At 42.8% G+C, this 21,811-nt stretch overlaps 1 protein-coding gene across 2 annotated transcripts in view; it reads left to right on the top strand.

Moving 5' to 3' along the window:
* Positions 1 to 6,016: 6,016 nt before the first annotated feature.
* The window catches only part of CHM (CHM Rab escort protein), a 66,734-nt gene continuing 50,939 nt past the window's right edge, over positions 6,017 to 21,811 (top strand). For both annotated transcript variants that reach the window (XM_033137134.1, XM_033137136.1), the window contains exons 1-2: positions 6,017 to 6,123; positions 15,842 to 15,908. In XM_033137134.1, the coding sequence (XP_032993025.1) occupies positions 6,075 to 6,123; positions 15,842 to 15,908 (116 nt within the window). In that variant the 5' untranslated portion in view covers positions 6,017 to 6,074. The remainder of the gene's footprint in view (positions 6,124 to 15,841; positions 15,909 to 21,811) is intronic.

Below are 21,811 nucleotides of genomic sequence, written 5' to 3'. Positions count from 1 at the left end.
CTTATGATGTCGGGTGTTAAGACTTGAGTATTTTGAGTATTTCCTCACACACATTTCGGAGGCCCAGGCCTGCTAAGCCGCAGCTAGCACAACATCCTGATTCTGGCAAGCAAGACAGCCCTTCAGTCAGGAAAACTTTCCCGACCATGAACACTGAAAAACATGGACAGCATGAGATGATTAAACAGGGATTATTTTTGGTCTGAGATTCCCATAGGAAAACATAACAAGGTGCCTTAGACTGAGTTAAACCATCTACTGGAATGCAATAAGAGTCCTGCCGGATCAGGCCAAAGGTCCAGCTAACCCAGCATCCTGTCCCCACAGCTTGTCACCAACGCAAAAAACCCTCAAGCATGATCTGAGTCAAATGGCACTTTCCCCACTTGTGACTCCCAGCAGCTATTAATCAGCTCACTATTGTTGGCACTAATTGGCAGCAGCTCTCCAGGGTCTTGGATAGGGGATGTTTCCTAGCCCTACCAGGAGACACTAAGGATCAAACCTGGAAGCTTTTGCATGAAAAGCACGTCTTTTTTTTCTTCTTTCTACTGCTGCGCTGTAGCTTAGCTATTCTGAATGCCATTACATTTTGCAATGGTAAAGAAAAGCTGGTGTAGCACAGAGGTCAGGAGCGTAAGACTGCAATCCTAAGCATACTCCCTAGTAGGGTCGTGGTGGTGTCCTACTTTGCAGAGGACAGTCCTCTATTTCAAGCACATCCAACTCTTTAGAGACTGCAATCTACTCCCAGTATAATAAAACTGTATAATAAAACTGTCAGTGATCTACCCATTGTCATTGCCCATAGTCATTGAGCTTTTTTTGTGGGGGGAGCTCACCCTACAGTCCGCACCCGTTTCTTCTTTCCCCCCACTCTGCCGCAGACGAAGGGAATAAAACCTTTAGCAGCAATGCTAACAGCGCTAATAGGACAAAGCGCTGGGGTTGGGGCACATCACGATTGCTAAGGAGCAACTGGGAGATCTCTTTTTTAACTCCTGCAATTGACCTGGAGAACCCTGGTGATCTACCAGTAGATCGTGATCAACCTGTTGGACATGCCTTATCTATTTAAGTAGTCCTTTGCTTGGAGGCATGTCTAGTCTATTGTTCAGTGTAAAGGTAAAGAACACTAAAAAGGGAGAGCTTCAGAGACCTTAAAGTTGACCATCTATATTCATTAAGCACATAAGCAGCAGCAGAAGAAGGTGCATAGGTTATCTGGGTACATTCTTCCCCATTTTGGTGAGATGTATCTCTTTCATTTATAGTAAGTGGAACATTGTTGTTGTTGTTCAGTTGTTCAGTCGTGTCCGACTCTTCGTGACCCCATGGACCAGAACACGCCAGGCACGCCTATAGAATGTTTAAAACCTGCATCTGTGCATATAACTTGGCATACACAGTAGAATATTTCTCCACCTGTGGAATTTATTTATTTATTTATTTATTTACTTCTGTATAAAAAAATATACAGAGGTTGATTGTTGTTGTTGTTGTTTTTAATAAAAATAATCATTAAAGCCGTTTATGAAAGATAAAACAATACAATCAGGAAAAATTCACAACCATGCTTTAAAACATACAAAAGTTAAAATATTAAAACAGATTAAAATTACTTCAACTTTCTAGGCATCCCTATGCTCTCCACTGGGAGGCTCGCCAGGCACCATCATTATACAGTGGTACCTCTAGTTGCGGATGGGTTCCGTTCCGGAGCTCTGTTCAGATCCCAAGGTTTCTGCAACTGGAGGGACCGCTTCTGTGCATGCGTGCGCAGTGGTACACAGCTTTTGCGCATGCATGCGCAGCGAAACCCAGAAAAATAGTTCCAGACTTGCTGCGTGTGTATCCCAAAGGATATGTAACCAGAGGTGAATGTAAGTAGAGAGGTACCACTGTATATCTTTAGGCCAGGCCCTTGCAGAGCCAGGCAGAGGCCCGGGCCAGGAATCTCATAGCTGTCAACTTTTCCCTTTTCTTGCAAGGAATCCTATTCGGAATAAGGGAATTTCCCTTAAAAAAAGGGAAAAGTTGACAGCTATGGGCCAGGGAGATAATGTTGCCCTTTTTTAAATTTTATTTCAAGGCTTGAACCGTATCTGCATATAAAGACAAAATGGAAAATCTAGATATATAATAGTGCTTTTTTAAAATACATAGGGAAAATGATTATTTTAAGTATTTACCCTTAAATAATGGTGAGCGATTGTGAATATGCTGACCAAGGCCCCCTTTGGAATCGGATGCCCAGGCCAAGTGGCTCATATGACACCCCCACTCTGTTTGGGCCTGCTTTAGGTACACAGCAAAAACTCCCTCCCCCCCTCTCCAGGACATTAGCTTTTAATTATCTGTGGCCTCCTTCAGAGGGTCAGGTGCTTTAATATTATGTTTTTTAATGAATGTTTTTGATTTTTATTTGTTTTGCTTTAAGCTGGTTTTAATGTATGTTGTTTACCTTTACAAGTCACTGTGAATTGTTTTTGAAATACCTTAATAATAATAATAATAATAATAATAATAATAATAATAATGACAATAGACGGGTTGTAAGGGTGGAGTGGGGGGAGGAGCTAGTGAAGTCAGACGATAATGAACTGCAGAAAAGTTCTGATAATGGCAATTTGTAAGAACTCAGTTGTTTAGTGTGGCAGCGTCTACACTTTGGAACGCCCTGCCTATTGATATCAAGTGGGTATCTTCACTGTACTCTTTTCAGTGCCTGCTTAAAATGTTTTTATTCCACAAGCCTACCTAAATGCTCAGGAAGCTGAAGTAATTTTAATCTTTTGCATGTTTTTCTTGAATCCTTGTTTTATCTTCTTGAAAACTGCTTTGATGGTGATGTTTTTAAAAATAATAATAATCAAGCAGTGTATAAATTTTATGAAACAAATTAATAAAATAAGTAGGGGGAAGAGGGACACATTGATGCACGGGGCACGTTGATACACCAACAATATTTCAACATCGAGAAATGTTATTCATGTCGCGACATCACTAAAATGTGTCTATACATGTGTGAGTACAACAGTTACGACTGCACTGCCCGCCAGTTAGCTGTTGGCGTTTGATGAGAGTAGGTGTGTTTGTAGCACGGGCAACTAAAAAAATTACGTGAAATATAAGAGTGTTCCAACTATGTTTTACGTCGTTTAGTTAAGATTTAAAAATACCAAAGGTAAGTTATTCCACTCAGTACAGGTAATCAGGATTACACATGATTTTTAAATAGGTTCAGTGGTTTTATTAATAATTGTTAGGGTTTGTTTTTTTTTTAAAAAAAAAAGTCTGTGGGGCACTTTGATACACTAAGATATGGAGCACATTGATACATATAAAAGTGCCCCGCTAGTGTACAATAGTGCCCCGATATACAAGTTTGCATGAAATCTCTAAACTTACTAAATCTGAAAAGAAAAAAAAAACTGTTGTTTACTACGTGGCCGAAGTCATTTGTAAATATAATATGACTGATTATCAAGTGTCATACCTCAGGAAAAAACCAGGATCTTGTATGTTTGTCTTCCCCATTGCAGAAGATAAGGCGAGCGTTGATTTCAAGCATGTTGTTTTGGCTTTCCCAAAACCAAATTTCCCAAAGGGCACATTTCAAACATCATCTCTTTATACTTTTTCTATTGACTTTGTTGTTGTTGTTGTTGTTCAGTCGTTCAGTCGTGTCCGACTCTTCGTGACCCCATGGACCAGAGTACGCCAGGCACGCCTATCCTTCACTGCCTCTCGCAGTTTGGCCAAACTCATGTTAGTAGCTTCAAGAACACTGTCCAACCATCTCATCCTCTGTCGTCCCCTTCTCCTTGTGCCCTCCATCTTTCCCAACATCAGGGTCTTTTCTAGGGATTCTTCTCTTCTCATGAGGTGGCCAAAGTACTGGAGCCTCAACTTTAGGATCTGTCCTTCTAGTGAGTACTCAGGGCTGATTTCTTTGAGAATGGATAGGTTTGATCTTCTTGCAGTCCACGGGACTCTCAAGAGTCTCCTCCAGCACCATAATTCAAAAGCATCAATTCTACGGCGATCAGCCTTCTTTATGGTCCAGCTCTCACTTCCATACATTACTACTGGGAAAACCATAGCTTTAACTATACGGACTTTTGTCGGCAAGGTGATGTCTTTGCTTTTTAAGATGCTGTCTAGGTTTGTCATTGCTTTTCTCCCAAGAAGCAGGCGTCTTCTGATTTCATGACTGCTGTCACCATCTGCAGTGATCATGGAACCCAAGAAAGTGAAATCTCTCACTGCCTCCATTTCTTCCCCTTCTATTTGCCAGGAGGTGATGGGACCAGTGGCCATGATCTTAGTTTTTTTGATGTTGAGCTTCAGACCATATTTTGCGCTCTCTTCTTTCACCCTCATTAAAAGGTTCTTCAATTCTTCCTCACTTTCTGCCATCAAGGTAGTATCATCAGCATATCTGAGGTTGTTGATATTTTTTCCGGCAATCTTAATTCCGGTTGGGGATTCATCCAGTCCAGCCTTTCGCATGATGTATTCTGCATATAAATTAAATAAGCAGGGAGACAATATACAGCCTTGTCGTACTCCTTTCCCAATTTTGAACCTGGATATAATGTGCAATAGAAGCTAAACGTTAAGTAATTATCTTATTTTTATAAGCTTTTTTAAAAAATTACTATTTTTTGACTACCTAATGTGAGTTCTTATAATTTTTAAGTTTTTCCAAAGTTTTTTTGTTTAAATGGATAGGTGTTTGAGGAAAGATTAATGTAAGTTTTGATGTTTTGTTAAGAAAACCTGCCATAAAGTCTATGATGTGTGTGAAACACTGTTAGTTTTGATACATAATTTAGATTTTAAGTAGCAAATTGTAAGGCTGATTATGATCTCTCACAATAAAAATTGTTTTTCATTAAATTTTTGCAAATTTCTCATACAATTTTCTGCTTTGTATCAAAGTGCCCCTCCAGCGTGCCCCGTAGGTGGGGCAGAATGATTCAAAGCCCCCCCCTTTTTTTTACTGAAGTCATTATATTCTCATTATCTCCTAACTTTAATGGTTCTTTTGCTATTATAATATTGATTAGTTATGCCATGCATCAGGCCAAAAAATTTATTATTTGACTCATTTTTGTTACATAAAATATGAGATTGATTTTTTCTGTATCAATCTGCCCCGCTTCCCCCTAAATTCAGTTAATAACTGAAATGCACACGAAACATACACTGGCAACCCTTTGCAACAGCACTGATGGGTGATAAAACAGCCCATGATTTGAATAGGCATTAACTTTTTTCGTCTAGGTATGCATGTATGGAGAAGGCAAAGAAAGGAAGGAACTTTGCTTCTGGCAGTACAGTATTATTTTCCTCTATACTACTGGAGGTAAGGAGCGTCAACAAAAGTTGTGTGGTTTGTGACAATCCAGAAATCTAGTGGCTCTAAGATAAAACATTTTTTTAAAAGCAAAGCAAAATTCTTCCACCCAAGCAAATTGACACTGAGCAGCATAGTTTTAGTTTACATTAACCGAATAGAGGTTCAGTTTTCACGCTTTTTTTCACGGGCTGGGAACTGATGATTATTTAAAGTTCCCGCCAGACGTTGCTAGACTACAACTCCCATCATCCCTGCCCATTGACCATCCCGGTTGGGGCTGATGGGATTTGGAGGCCAAAATATCTGGCGCCACGTTAATTTATGAGTCATGACTTTTGATAGGGTGTGTGTGTGTTGTTTCGTTACCATATTATGGTGCTGTTTTTATACTGTAAAGCTCCCTGTGCTCTTCAGATGAAGGCTGCATTTACATTTAATAAATAATAGTTCCCGCCTCTCTCCCTCCCTTTACCTGGCAGAGAGGTTTTTTTGTTTTTTGTTTACCAGGTAAAACGGTTATTCGTGAGGCCTAGGCGGACGACTACATCACCCACAATGCACCGCCACCCCTGCCAACAACCTCCGCTCCTTAGTGTCCGGTGCCCGAAGCTGGCTCGGAACTTCACTTCCGCCAGGAGCCTTCACGCAAGCGGGGCGGAGGGGCGGGGCGTTGCCGTACGACAGCGGCCGCTTTCCCCCTCCCAAGATGGTGGATAACTTGCCCTCGGAGTTTGATGTGGTGGTCATAGGAACGGGTAAGGGCGGGGTGGGTAGGGTTGCGCGTGTGTGTATGTAACGTGGGAATCAGACGTGGCTGGCGGGTGGCCGGTCTCTTCTGGGAAGTGAGAAGCTGGAGTGAGTATGGAGGAGAGATGGGCTTGGAGGCAGCAGGAATGAGGCGCACAGGGGGAGACCCCGGCCCTATTTTACCTGCCCTCCGTTGCCCCCTGCCTTTCCCCTACCTCACATCCTTTTCCCAAAGGCGTACAGTGCAGCCCATTCAGAAGTAAGGGCTACTAGTGGAGGCTCGCTCCAAGGTAAGTGGGGTTAGGATTGCAGCCCCATCCTCCTAAAAACACAGTAACCTATTTTAAGAAATGCCTGTTCACAGGATTTTAGAGTTGGAAGGAACCCTGAGGGTCATCCAGTCCAACCCCCTGCAGCGCAGGAATCTGAAATACTGTAAAGCCACCTTGACCATCCAACCACTGCTTGAAAACCTCCAGTGAAGGAGAGTCCACCACCTCCTGAAGAGGTCTGTTCTACTGCTCATGTAATTGGCTTTGGTAGATTCAGGGAACGCCCCTTTCAGTTCATTAAATATAGGGTTTCCTCAAATACTTCAGTTTTCCTGCCTGTTTGATATCATTATTATTACTTATCCAATTTATGCTCCACCCTTCATCCCAAAGTAACAGTCGGATAGGAGTATGTGAGAATAAACCTTGGTTTATTTTTGGCTTGCGGTCAGCGTTCAGGTGACATGGCAAGGGGTTTGGAGCTGGGGGCACTGTTATACAGTGGTTCCGCTCCTTCCTCCTGGGCCGTGTTCAGAAAGTGGTGGTGGGGGATGAGTGTTCAGACCCCTGGGCTCTCACTTGTGGGGTGCCTCAGGGTTCCGTCCTCTCCCCCATGCTTTTTAATATCTATATGAAGCCGCTGGGAGAGATCATCAGGGGGTTTGGGCTGGGCGCTCTATGTGGGGCTACCTTTGAAGGTGACCCGGAAACTAGACTGGTGACTGGGAGCGGCCGCCAGGACCATGTAACACCGGTCCTGTGAGATCTACATTGGCTCCCAGAACGTTTCCGAGCACAATTCAAAGTGTTGGTGCTGACCTTTAAAGCCCTAAATGGCCTCAGTCCTGTATACCTGAAGGACCGTCGGAGAGAAGAAAATGCAGTCTTCCCTCAAAAGCAACGCTTAACCTTTGTCTCACGCAGAAGGTGGTGTAGCCTCTCAGCTCTCATTTGGAGCTTTTTCTTCTCCCAGTCTCTCACCCTGGGAGTTCTTTGCTTCCCTGCCTCTCACCCAGGGTACCTCCACCAACCATCTGGGTTTTTGTGGTTGTCTTTACAAAGAGGAAACTGAAGCTGAAAACAAGCTACTTGCTTCCATGTACCCACACATTCTACATACAAGCAAGGTTTCGAGCTAGTGTTGTCATCCTTGAAGGGCCTCCAAGTCTTGCTATGAGCAAAAGCAGGTGAAGCTTTTTCCTAGCCTGTAGATGAAGTGATGAAAAAGTCTTCACCAGCGGAAATTCTGATTGTTGTGCCATTGCTTAGCAGTCATGCCAGAAGTAAAATTGGCAATCCCAGTAGTACATGAGACTCTTAATCTCAGGTTTGTAGATCTGAGCCCCATATTGGGCAAAAAGATTTCTGCATTGCAGGGGCTTGGACTAGATTGCCCTCTTGATGCCTTCCAACTCAACAATTTTATGCTTCTATGAATCCCAGTTAAGTCTTGCAGACCATGGCCAGAGGTTGTGTATGAAGGATGTGAATCTTGTGTTCACTTCTCCCCTGGCCCCCTCCCCCATATGTTTTCCCCCCTTCTGTATCACAGCTGCTTGTGCACCAGACCCTAACAATCTCCTTCCCTTCACCCTGGCTTCTTATCCATTTAAGATTCTCTGTTGGATCTTGAGAGAATGCACTGTCCCTTATGTACCCAGTAGGCCACTGCAGTCTTCAGGAGAGCTTCTCTTTCAAGTTTCAAAGATATTGGAAGCCCCCTCCACAGTAACATGGAGCAGAGCTTTCACTGTGGTTGCCCTTTTCTGTGGCATGACATTCCTGTTGAGATATGACAGGTGTCCCCCATCTGCACTTTCTGGAAATAATCGAATACATTTTTGCTCTGACAAGCTTTCTCAGCTGGATGAATAGGTCTCTGCTATAGGTGTCCACTTTGTATTTTTTTTAAATTTCATTTTCTGTTATTTTTGGTGCTGTTTTTATTATATTTTTGTGCCTCACAATGGGGCATAATGTGGAAGGTGATTAATTAGTAGCAACAACAATATTCAGTCCATGAAAGCTAATGCCATACTGAATTATAGTGTGTGTGTGTGTGTGTGTGTGTGTGTTTGGAGGCTTTCTGCTAATACTTTTGCTCTGTGTATATCAAATAAGTGCTGTATGCTGAATGTATTTAAGGTAATGTTCCACAGCAGATTTTTCTTCACCTTCCAAATAGTCCTGTGTGGTTGGTAGGTAGGTTGGTCATAATGCTTCCCATTTTATGAATTTGGGCCTGAAGTTGGGAGATAAATGACACAGAAGAGGCCTTGCAGACTGTCTAGTCCAGCTCCCTGCTCGGTACAGGAAATCCAGAAGCTAAACAGCTGTTATTTGGGGATGCTCTAGCTTTCCCCGAATATTTTTGTGGGGGAGAGCCCACCATTCGCCTAGGTCAGCAGTGGAGAACTTTAGCCTAGGGAAGTGAATGCAGCCTTCCAAATGTTCCTCCAGTGGTCAAGGATGATGGGAGTTGTAGTCCAACAACATCTGGAGGGCCGCAAGTACCTCATCTCTGGGACAGAACGTTGGCAGTAGACCAGCGTTTTCTCAGGTGCTTCAGCCACACTGGTTATATCCAGTTAAGTTCTACTTTGAATGAACCCATTGAAATTAATGGACCAAAGTTAGTCCTGTTCATAAATTTCAGTGTGTCTGCTCTGAGTATGATGAACATTAAATATAACCCCAAGTTGTTTAGGACTTTATTTACTAATAGCAGCATCACAGTTGAGCTTTGCCTCCTACCTGGTCCTCGGCTCCTGGCAGAAAGTAAACAGTGCCAATGAAAAGCCTCCATCTAGCACCTCCAAGCCTTTCTCTCTGACCATCAGAACTCTCCCTAGGGCATGCCTCCTCTACATATGGAGAGATGTACACGTAGAAGCCTCTGACGTTTGTGTAGTTGGAGTGTAGTGTATAGTGTAAAGATAAGAGTCAGATATGTTGCCCCATCCGCCACTGACATGTGGCTCCCGGAAGGTTGCCTTCTAGGAAATGTGACCCTCCTCTGTACCTTGGTGGTACACTGGTACCACCCAAGTTCTTGTTACTCCAGTTTAAATTAGGATGCTTGTATTAGTACAGACTTGTGAATAAGCTGCCAGAAGTAACTAGCCTGCGAAATACAGTGGTAGCTGTATAAACAGCTTAGTTTATGAACAACTTGGATTAAGAACACTGCAAACCCGGAAGTAGGTGTTTTGGTTTGTGAACTTTGCCTTGAAATAAGTACATGTTCTGCTTCCTGTTGAGTGTGTTCCATTTGTAAATTGAGTCCCCCGCTGCTATGGGAAAGCACACCTTGGTTTAAGAATGCTTTGGTTCAAGAATGGACTTCTGGAACAAATTAAGTTCGTAAACCAAGGTAGCACTGTATCCATACACTAGTTTGCTGGGGACTGGCAGAGGATGATTGGAGAATTCTGCCCCCCTGACTGCCCTCTGTGTTTCTTGCTTGTTGCAGAGGAGGGAGGTAGTGCTCTGTCCCTTCCTTCCCAGCCCTTTCACTCTTATATATGGAATTTCATACAGTTGCCTTCACACAGTTCCTTGTCGCCTGTGGCTTAATAAATACAAGGTAATATTGTGATCAGTGGGCTGATTAGCTCCAGCTGCATGCTTCTGAAAGTGTTTGTGTTTTTCGCTATTGAATGCTACTGTCAGATATTGTAGCTCAGGAATAGGGAACTTTTTCCCCCAGCCTGAGAGCCACATTCCCTTTCAGGAGCTGTGTGCTGGGGGTAGGCAGACCCAGAGGCAAAAAATGGGCAAAACAGTGAATGCGAATTTCCATATGTACAGAAGGTTATTTTCTACAAATTCACATATCCCCCCCACCCCCACCCCGATCCAAGGATGCATTGTAGTCAGGCAGAAAAAATCAAAGAGAGTGCAAGCCGGGGCTCGGGAAGGTTGTGGCTCAGTGTGTGTGTGGCCTGGGGCAGCACTGGGACCTTAGACTTGAAGTTCCCCATTCCTGTTCTAGCTCATAACACAAGTTGACTTTTGGAACATAAACAGATAATTCCTAAGTGCAGCCTTTTAAGTAGAGTTTGATGGGACTCATTGGGGAGCTAAGTTTGGATTCTGAGAGTGCAAAACTTTTAAACTCTAGGGCTGTAGGTTGAAAATGCAAGACTTGTCTTCATTCTGTATTTTCCCTGTTTGGTTTTAGCGTTGTTTCTTGTGGTATTAATGAATCACACAACCCCCTCATGAAATTTTGGGTAATATTCACCATACCATATGGTGAATCATGAGGTACCGTAATATGTGGAAAGGGTGAGAGAATGGCAGCATGTGTGATGGCATTCGTTGTTTTGTTACTGCTGAAATTTAAGTAGTGTAAGAGGAATACATGTGTCCTGGTTCTCACTGAATGAAGAACTTGAACTCAGATTGTAGATATGAATACTGTATATAAATCCTAATTGCTGAAATTTGTACATAGTAAAAAAAAAGCAAGAGTTAGAAGACACAGTAGGTTCCATGCAAAGCCAGTTAAGCTAAGATGTTGATCCAATAAATGACATGCCCCCTGCAATTCCATTATATAGGGATGGGGCAGGCACAACTTGGTGCTGCAAATAAGGCTGTTCCTTAGACTGGGCAAGCAAACAAACACTTCTTGGAGAAGGCTGAGCCTGCATTGTCTGGTCGTGCCTACTCTGGCTTCTTCATGACCTAGACGACAGAAGAGGCATTAGCAACGCTTCTGGAGCAGATGGGGCAGTAGGCTCCTCTTGGGAAAGTAAGCTGGGGGCAGGCCCTGGTAGTTCTGGAAGTAAAGCCAGATTCGGAGATGCAGCTGGCCTTGAAGCTGCTGACAAGGTGAGCACGAAGCACCGAGGTGGATGACAGGGAGACAGAACAGGGTGTGGAGAAGGCACCCCACTGCATCCCTCCCCAGAGCCCTCCTCCCTTGATGACTCCTTAATATTCTGGGACTATGATATGACCAGCTCTGTTCCTCTGGGCCCATCCCCAGTTGTCCATGGTTACTCCTACCCTTCATCCTGATCTGACTGTCTTCTCCACCATGTCTCCTCAGGAACCACAGCTTGAAATGAGGACAAGCGTCCTAGCATTATAACCAGTAAAACTAAACCGTACATCTGTTAAGTTATCAGATAAAACACATTCCCTTCTGAAAGGAGTTTGGTTTCTCTTCCTTTGTGCCCGAGTCAATCTATTCCCCACTCTTTTTCTCTCTCTGAAAAAGAAGTTGTTCTTTAAAAAAAAAAAAGAGTTACTGTAAATTTCCTGGTTCCATGCATTTCCCCCTCTTTTCTTTTTCTAGTCTTCACTAGTTATAAATAACACATGAAATGACTTTCAAGGTAGAAAGCAGGGATCCATTTTGAAATATTCTATAAAATAAAGAGTGATTTATGGCTCCATATGATTTTGGCTGAAAGCATTTGGGCTTTGCCCAGTCATCAAAGTCCTGTCAGGGGAATCTATTATTTATTGTTCGATATGCCGGGAGTGGTGGTAGTACTTTATTTTATGTTTATCTTATGTAAGTATAGTGTTAAGAAAAATCAATTCCAGATACTAATACAGTTTTAAAAATCTATTGTGGCAAACTAACCAAAAGATGAGGTACAAAGTGAAGCATTGGGGGCGCCGGTTTTAGCTCACTGCAAAACACTCTCTCTCACACACACTTTCTCTGTCACACATACACAACCTTAAATGTTTTGATTACTGCTGAATATTTGGGGGCATGATCTTCCTCAGTTTCATCATAATGCATTTCCTGCTGTAATGTTTTCATTTGTGTAAGCAAGTGGGCTTCATTTCACGCAAGCAAATATTTAAGCATCTGGCACAGGGTGGGGGGTGGGGAACTCTCAAAACTAGATGGTGTGAACTTGTTTTTCATTTTGTCATACAGCTATTTTATTCAGTACCATACAGATTTGTGAGCTTCTGAAGTAAGTTATTGGCTTAAGTTCCAGCTCTGTTTGCTTGTGATGCAAGGTTAGCTAAAACACTGTGGAGATGGTTGGCAGGGGTGAGGAAATCTGTGGCTCTTCATTTGTTGCTGGAATACAACTCCCATCAGCTCCAGCTACTAGCCATCCTGACTGGGGCTGATGGGAGTCCAGCAACATCTGGAGAGCCACAACTTCCCCATTGAGACACGTTAGTCGTGGAGGCCTGAAAAAGATTTGCCACTTTGTTGTAGGGCTCACCAGGAAGATTTTATTTAAAAAGTGTTGAGGAAGCTGTGGCCCTCCAGATGTTGCTAGGTTCCATATCCCTTCAACCCTAGCCAGCAGCATCAATGATCTGGGGTGATATGAGTTACATTCCAACAACATCTGGAGGGCCACAGTTTTGCCAGCCCTGTGTTCAGGGTGGATTTGATTTAAATCAAACTGATTTAAATCACGATTTAAATCACTAGTCAGTAAGGCTCAGGGTGGATTTAAATAAAAAAAAATCCGATTTAAATAAAAAAAATCCGATTTAAATAAAAAAATGATTTTTATTTATTTAAATCCAGCCTGAGCCTTACTGACTAGTGATTTAAATCAAATCCACCCTGCCTGTGTTACAGAATAATGGAAATGTCTCTGTGGCGCACACAGTGGTTCAGTGTGCCTGGCTGTTAAGGTTGGTGGTTTGAGCCCACCCAGGGATGGCTGTGGGCAGGAATTTAAGGGAAAAGGTGCAATCCCAGGTGCTCTGTTGAATTTTGGGCCCCATGTTGGGCAAAAGATTCCTGTATTGTAGGGGGTTGGACTAGATGACCATAGTGACCCCTGCCAACTCTACTGAACTAGGATTCCACTGAACTTAATCATATTAGAGCAGCAAAGGAGTGAGTTCTCTAAAGTTAGCAGGAATATCTTACTTGCAGAGCCAGTGTCAGTGTTTTCTTTTGGGGGGGAAGGGGGGGTCCATTGTGTAAACCAGTTTTCTGTTTGGCAGGACCCCTTTCTCAATCTACCTTTTGTAGTGTGGGAGATGCTGCAGCTTAATGCCTTTTTGGGCTGTGAAAATAACATCTGATGCCCTGAGGCAGCCCTGTTGTGCACTGAACCTGGCATGGGGGCACCCCATTACATCTCTGTGGGTCAGGAAGAGTAGTGCAGTGGCCCCCACATTGCTAGGGTGACAAGACAAGGAGTACTCGGGTGGAAAAGGGCTGAAGTCTTAGGAACTGCGTTTGTTAAGAGTGTTAGGAATTGTAGCTCTATGAGGGGGCCCTAACAACTCTCAGCACACTTAACAAACTACAGTTTTCTGGGGAAGTCATGGTGTAACAGTGCTTTAACTGGTTGTTAGTTAGTGCTCACATTAGTGTGTAAAGCCCTAAATGACTCATGTCCCAAATACTTGAAAGAGCATCTTCTTCCCTACAGATCCTCTTGGGCACTAATATCTGCAGAGGGTAGTTTCTCTGCCCTCAGAGGCTCAGGGGGTGGTGACCTGGGAAAGGGCCTTCTATGTGGCAGCCCCTAAGCTGTGGAACTTCATACTGTGTTATATTATGCTTTAATATTAATGCTGTGTTTTAATTGTTGTAACCTGCCCTGGGATCTTCTGGTGAAGAGTGGGTAATAAATTGTAGTAGTAGTAGTAGTAATGTTGTTGTTGTTGATGATGATATTTAGGTGTCTCTGCCTCAAGATGTTCCTGACTGGCAGGCTCACTGTGAGTGTCTGGACACCACTGGTGACATGCCCCACCACGTTGAGAACCTGGCATGCTAAGTAAAGTCATAGCATCTTCTTGCCCACTCACTATGTGGAAAAGCACCCTTTGCCCCTTTTCCACATTCACTGTTTGCTTAATCCTTTCCTGTTCATCTAGAGGCCGTGTCCATGGTGAGCAGCTTGCTGCACCCAGTATATGGACATTTAATAAACTTTGTTTTCAGTATCATGATCATATGTTTGAGTCATACAGTGTTGGCTGCCATTTTGGTTAGGACAGCTTGGTGGAGTGATGTATAAAACAAATCTGAGGCCTGAATTATCAGTTGTTTAAACAGTATACCAGCGATATTATGACTAGCTCTTCTTCTCTTGATCAAACTTTGAATCTGCAACTTCCAAGCTCATTGCTAAATATCTAAAATGCTTCTTGCTAATGTTTTAAGTCAAAGCCCTTTAGACGAACTCAAATTTAGTTGGAAGGTTGCCCCACCCCAAATTGGAAAAGGGTAATTTTGCCTCCTTTTCCTTTACAGTTGCATCCAGCATTCATTTCCTAGATTATAAACTGCTAACATTTTATTAATGTTACTTTCAAATCTTACAGCAAAAAGCCTTTTATATTAAACCCGTAAAATAGTTCATAAGGATTTCTGGATGAAAGGTAGCAAATGCAAGGTGGTTGTTACTTGATTACAGATGGTGATTTTGAAATCTTGGTATGCATTGCTTTAAGATTTAAAGGCATTTGAAAAGCTCGCGTAGCCAAACAAGCATAAACTACAGGCGTTGTCTGTAGCAATGCACCATTCCGAGATACCGGCAATGTGTCAACGAAAGTAGCTGGAAGCTTCGCCCAAATAGTGTTTCTTCAGTGAAAATCAATATGCTAATTGGCTCATAGAACTGGAGACACTTGTGTAAGTTTGAAACACTGCTAAAGGAAAAAAGGATCCTGGCCTGTGGTGTGAAACTCCCAATACCTTCAGAATTGTCTACTAGGCAAAATAAAGTTTCATCTATTCCTAGTATAGCAATCCTTTTTCTCCTCCCCACCCTGGGGTAAAACCCAAATGTTAAAATGGTGTTCCATCACAACAAAACAGCCATTGATGTTGGGAACTTGCATTGAACCTTCATAACTCCCCCCCTCCCTTTTGCCAGCTGAGATTAAATCTTCCACTATCTGTCAAAAAGGTAGGCCTTAAAAATGACTAAAAAGTTGCTGAAAGTCTGAATTTCTACCTTAAGGGCACCTGAAGATATGAAATAGATTAGAATGCTTCCTGGTTTCATACCGATTTCTGATCTTGTTATGGAGTCATTTTGCTGAACTTGCGTAAAGCTCATCTACAAGGCTTTGGCTTGGTCTTCTTTATGGTCTTATGTGATAGACAGCTTTGGTGTCGCTTTCCATTACAGTGCAGAATCAAAAGCAACCCTGTTATGTGCACATAGAACAAGGATGAAGAACCTTGAGCCCTGGGGCCAAATGCAGCCCTCTGGAACTCAACCTAGGCAATGCCTTCCCCAGGCAGCGCCCTTCCCCACTCCTGCTCTGTGCTCTTCTTGAGTGCTTTTGCCTGGCTGGAATGTGTGCCTAAAGGTGGGGGAGAAGAGGTAAACAGGGATGGAAAAGAGAACTTTAAAATATTAGACCCTCCCCGTTAAAAGCTCCATGATTTCTTCCTCTGAATGTAGGGAAGATGTGCCAGAAGGGGCAGATCTCAGCTGGTCTGGTATAACAGTGGTGCCCATGTCTCCCTCCCTTACAGGTTTGCCTGAATCTATCATAGCAGCCGCATGTTCAAGAAGTGGCCAGCGGGTTCTCCATGTGGATTCGTAAGTCTTCTAACTAATTGCCATCTTTTGCTACATGTTGTGGGACTTAATGCTTGTCTTCTTGGCATAACAGATTGTGGTTTCACCTTGTATTAACTGTTGTATGATACCTTTAGGGACATTTATTTTTGTTGTGATCACTAAACAACATGATATTATCTGAGACACATTCCCCTGGAATGAGTGTAAGTACCCCCCCTTTTCTGCAGTTTACACTGGAGCTTTTGGGTGAGATTCCTTCACCCCTTTCAGTATCTCCTTGGTTGTATGGAACCTTGTGATGAATGATGGATAAGAAATACTTTAAATAAATAAGTAGGAAAACATGGACGCTCATATGTCAGTTGTTCACCTCTTCCAGGAGTAAGGGTGTTTGCGGGAGAATGTGTGAGAGCCTGCAAATCTCTCCTTAGCCACGGTATTGGTCCATGAGGGAATAACAATTGAATATCACCCTTCTCTGAATTGGGACTGGCAGAGGATTGGTAGGAAGGCTCAGACATAGGAAGCACCTAAAACTATTTTACATGTTCTTGAAAACACTTAAAATAGCCTTCTTATTTCAAAACTGTGCATGTATTTTCAGTGAATAAATCTATTTATATACTGTTGTTCCTAAAGAATATCTGAGTGGTTTACAACAATTGCACATATAAAGCCACACAGTAAAAACACTATAAAAGGTTACCATCAAAAATCAGCTAACTATTGTGGAAATATGATTGCTTAATTGCCTGCATAAGCCTGATGGAATAGAGAGGTTTTCAGCAGGTGTTTAATAGGTGGCACAGAAGGTGCCTGTTTAATCCCTGTTGGAAGAATATTTCACAGTACTGGGCCAATAGAGCTACAGGTTCATTTTATTATTGTCAGTTGAACCTCAACAAATCAGTGAACAACCAACGATGCTCCTGCAGATTATCTCGGTGATTGAGCTGGGATAACAGTTAAATCCAGTCAAAGGCAACTATGGGGTTGCAGCAGTCATCACACTTTTTAGGCCGAGGGAGCTGGCGTTTGTCCACAGACAGCTTTCTGGGTCATGTGGCCAGCATGACTAAAACACTATTGGTGCGCAGAGGACCGTGATGAGTACCAGAGTTCACGGAAACACTGTTTCCCACTGTAGTTGTACCTTTTTATCTACTTGCACTGGTGCGCTATCAAACTGCTAGGTTGGCAGGAGCTGGGACAGAGCAATGAGAGCTCACCCCATCGTGTGGATTCAAACTGCTGATGTTCTGATCAGCAAGTCCAAAAGGCTCAGTGGTTTGGACCACAGTGCCACCCGTATCCCTTGATTGAGCTGGGATATAACGGTTCAGGCATAACTTGTTGAGGGCTTTGTAAATTGATACAAGGAACTTGAAGCTGGCTGAGTGGTAGATGGGCAGCCAGTGCAGATGCTTTAACAATAGTGTCCCACATGTTGTTTGCCAGATGCCCCCATATGCTACATTCTGCTCCAGCTGGAGCTTTCAAACCAGGCCCAAGGGCTTACCACCACATGAACTACAATGATCAGGCTGTCCCTGTCCAGGAATGGTCACAGCTAGTGAACCAGGCTAAGTTGGTAAAATGCACTCATACCAACAGAGGATACTTGGGCCTCTAATGACAAAGATGTATCCAGGAGTACCCTGCAAGCTACACTCTTGCTCCTTCAGAGGGAGTGCAGCCCTATCCAGAACAAGTGGTTTTCCAATCTCCCAGTAAATGAAAAATGGACCTGGAAAACTGTATTAAGAATTGTCAGTGTCTAAAGCACTGTCTTAACAATTTGAAACAAAATAAAAATTTAAAAAAATCCTTCCAGTAGCACCTTAGAGACCAACTAAGTTTTTTTCTTGGTATGAGCTTTTGTGTGCATGCACAATTCTTCAGATACACTGAAACGTTCTGAATTTTTTTATTTTTTATTTTGTTTTGACTATGGCAGACCAACACGGCTACTACCTGTAACTTAACAATTTGAGTAAGTAAAACGTATCTAATAATTCTCATCTTCTGTTGAAATGCAGCATACAATGGGATGATGTTTTCACCTCCTGTTACAGTAGCTATGTGTTTTGAGTCCTTCCAGATTGAATTGCATAAAACACATTTCCCACTTTCATTTATACTGGCTGGACAGCTGCCTGTTGCTTCTAAGAGCGTTTGCAAGACAGGGGTAGGCTTCCATCAATAAATAAAACTAAAATTTGGAGAAATAAAAGATGAAAACTAACACTTGGATTTGCTCCTCAAAATTTAAATCCACAAATGCTAAACAATATTCTTGGGTGTTATGGCATACGAGAAGGAGGAATGGAATATTGGTCCCACTTGTAAATCTGATCCTTGCTATGCTGTGTAAATTTTAATCTCTCCTTTCTGATAGGAGTTGGATAGAAAGCATAATGGGAGGGGGGCAGCGAGAAGCTGTGAGTCAAATGAAACTTTTGAAGTACTTTGTGTGCCAGTGCTGCCTGGATTCATTACCCTGGGTGGATCTTATTACTTTTAATCTCCCGCCACTGTTTTGCGTTTATCATAATATACCGCTTATGTGATGATGGTAGATGGTCTGAAGTGGACCATTATAAACCACTGAGTAGCACCTCTGTTGATTTATAAACACTGTCCAAGCATCCCCCATCAAGAACAGCTAATCTTATTCAAAATAGTCACTTCCATTGCAGCCTGGCCATAAATTCTGGTAGTCATGTTTTAAAACCAAAGTTAGCTTCTGCCAAATTGTAATTGAAGGGGGCTCTATTTCTGGGTGCTAGCTATCCGTCTCAATAAAATGTTTTTGAAAAAAAAATGTGGTTCTTTTTCAGAGAGCTACATTTACTGTAGATATTAATGAGCTGTTGACGTGTGAAATTTCAAGGATAGATGCTAAGTGATTTAGAAAAGTAATTTGCAATTCGGAACGTGAGACTTGGCATTGACTTTAAATTTGAAGTTGTGAAAGTTGAGAATTGAATGCAGTTGTGAAAGCGATTTGTTTATGCATGAAGATCTTTCTTCCTAGTGACCTCCCTCCTCCCTCCCCTCCCCTTCCCCAAATGTTCTTGTTTTAGGGGACTTTGCTCTTGTTCGTAAATTCTGGATGCATTGGTGGAATAACCAAAGCAAAGGGAAGGCAGCATATTTCTTCAGGTTGTCTATTTCGTGTCTGACAGTAAAATTTGGTTTATGAGTCTAATCATTTTGTCACAGTACAAAGAAATAAGCTGTTGAACTAGGGATGTAAAACCTCCAGAAATTTTGATGCTGAGGGTGGGGGATTTCTTCCTAGTTCTTTTTGTGGGGGCACTGGAGATTTTGGGGAAAATATAAACATATGCAACACTTTCTTTCTGATCAAACTTAAACTTATTACTGCTTTGACAACATAAAATGGTTTCTTTATACCTTAGTTGGCATATAAAATTGTCCTGTTCGGCATATTTATGAAATTTACATAGCAATCTCCAAAATATTGCACTCTTTGTTTAGTAGAGCTTTCTCCCAGCTAAGTGCACAAAGGTTTGTAACCACAAAGTAAAAATTGCTTTGAATCCAACTCTTTATACACTTACCTACATCTAGCTGGAAAACTGGGGGCAGGTGGGAATAGATAGATCCTCCCCACCTCCCTTCACTGCTCTCTAGTCAGCTTACTTGCTACATTCATAGAATCATAGAATTCTAGAGTTGGAAGGGACCCTGAGGATCTTGTAGTCCAGGGGTAGGCAACCTAAGGCCCGTGGGCCGGATGCGGCCCAATCGCCTTCTTCATCCGGCCCACGGACAGTCCGGGAATCAGTGTTTTTCTACATGAGTAGAATGCGTGCTTTTATTTAAAATGCATCTCTGGGTTATTTGTGGGGCATAGGAATTCGTTCATTCCCTGCCCCCGCCCCCAAATGTATATAGTCCGGTCCACCACATGGTCTGAGGGACAGTGGACTGGCCCATGGCTGAAAAAGGTTCTAGTCCAAATTCCCTGCAATGTCCCACTTTGCTTTTTTAATCAGTTAAACCAGCTGACATAAAAGTAAGTTTGGGTATTATCAAAACCTCAGTGTAGGTGCCTTAGTGAAATACTACATAGAATAGAAAAGTTCCAAGCCAAATTTATCCCTCATTCTTGGAAGGAAAGTCCCTCTTTTTAATATTTTTATTTTCCATTCATTGTTGTGGTAGTGTACTGGTTGTAACATATGAGGGTGTTTACCTGAATAGCCATGCAGATCCACCTAGTTATCTTTGTGGAAGCCTCAAACTTTATTTTCTCCTTTGTTGGACAGGGATAATCCATAAAATCAGCTCTGATGTACGATCGTCCTGATCTACATGGCAAAAGCCATATGTTGGTCATGTAGACCAAATACTAGAAAAACTCATCATGTTCCAAATTTCTGATCTTGCTCTTTTTGAGTAGAAGCAATCACAAAATGGCTTTTTGGACACACATTTATTCTTATTTCACTGCCACATTAACTTATATGGCTTTAAAGGGGGGGTAGATAGATCTGTCTTTCTAGTATTTATCAGCATCTGTTGACTATGACAGCTACATGGAACCTCCATTTGGCCTTGAATTTCCTCTTCCCTCATGCATGGAAAAGCTGAAGAGTTTGGTGTTGAGCTTGCCAGAAGCACCTGATCTTTTCCTCAGTGGCCATAGACCGTTGGACCGTTGGTCTGGTCCAACAGGTTTCTTTTACACTAAAGTTGACCTGGGTCTGCTGCTGATGTAATTTGTGAAAACGATCAAAGGTTGGTAATTCATTGTTTCTTTTTTTCCAGTGATATGAAAAGTTTAAAGAAAAATATGAGGTGCACAAAGAAGCTGACTAGCCCTCATACCATTTTGGGATGAGATGGCAATCATCTGCCCTTCAGATCTTGTTGGACTCCAAATCCCATCAGCCAGCATGGCCTGTGACCAGGACTGATGGGAGTTGTAGTCCAACAGCAGCAGAAGGGCCACAGGCTCCTTATATCCCTATCTAATAAGTGCTTCAGCCAAGTATAAGTCGACCTGAATATAAGCCGAGGCACCTAATTCTACTACAAAAAACTGGGAAAGCTTATTGACTCGAGTATAAGTCGGCGGTGGCGGAGCACCCCAAAAGGAGCCCTTTTGGGCTGCTCATACCTCCTCCACTGCCGCTCACAAGAGAGGCGGGCAGTGGCGGCAGTGGGACCAGCAGTCCCAAGGGCTCCTTTCGGGCTGCTTGTCCCTCCGCCGCCGCTTGCAAGAGCAGGCATAGGAGCCGTGGTTGGGAGAGGCGCAGCGCAGCACCTCTCCCAACCATGGCTCCTGTGCCTGCCCTTGCGAGAGGCGGGCGGTGGCAGCGGGACCAGCGGCCCAAAGGGCTCCTTTCGCTGTCCCTCCACCGCTGCCCGCCTCACTCGAGTATAAGCCATGGGGGGCTTTTCAGCACAAAGAATGTGCTGGAAAAGTCGACTTATACTCGAGTATATACGGCAGTTGAAATTTAGGATTAGGCCCAGAAGTCCTTTTACATTCTTGCCTTAAAATCTATTTGACCGGGTCAGTAACAAGAGACAGCTTATTAAGGTGACAGGAGACATGCAAAAAAAAAAAGAGAAACACTGCAGAGATGAACAGCAACTTCTTCTCAGCCTTCAGCAGCTTTGATTTGTTTTTCCAGGACTATTATGGCATCGAGAGGTGTAACTTTCCTAATTGACATTTACAAAAGAACTGTTCTTGCCCCCTCTTGCAAGTCTACTGTTACATTTGCATCAGTGACACAGTTCTTTTGACCACACAGTTATGAAGGTCTCCTGTCTCTAGAAGACAGAAACGTGCTTCAGATGTAACACTAAACCATGGTTCACATTATAGAAGCAAGCATGCACAAGATTTTGGCTTGCATGCTTCCCTCCTCTCTTTCCCC

This window comes from Lacerta agilis, chromosome Z (assembly GCF_009819535.1).
Source record: "Lacerta agilis isolate rLacAgi1 chromosome Z, rLacAgi1.pri, whole genome shotgun sequence".
Taxonomy (NCBI): Eukaryota; Metazoa; Chordata; class Lepidosauria; order Squamata; family Lacertidae; genus Lacerta; species Lacerta agilis.
Note: the sequence above shows the minus strand (reverse complement) of the source record. Positions and strands in the feature narration are given on the sequence as shown.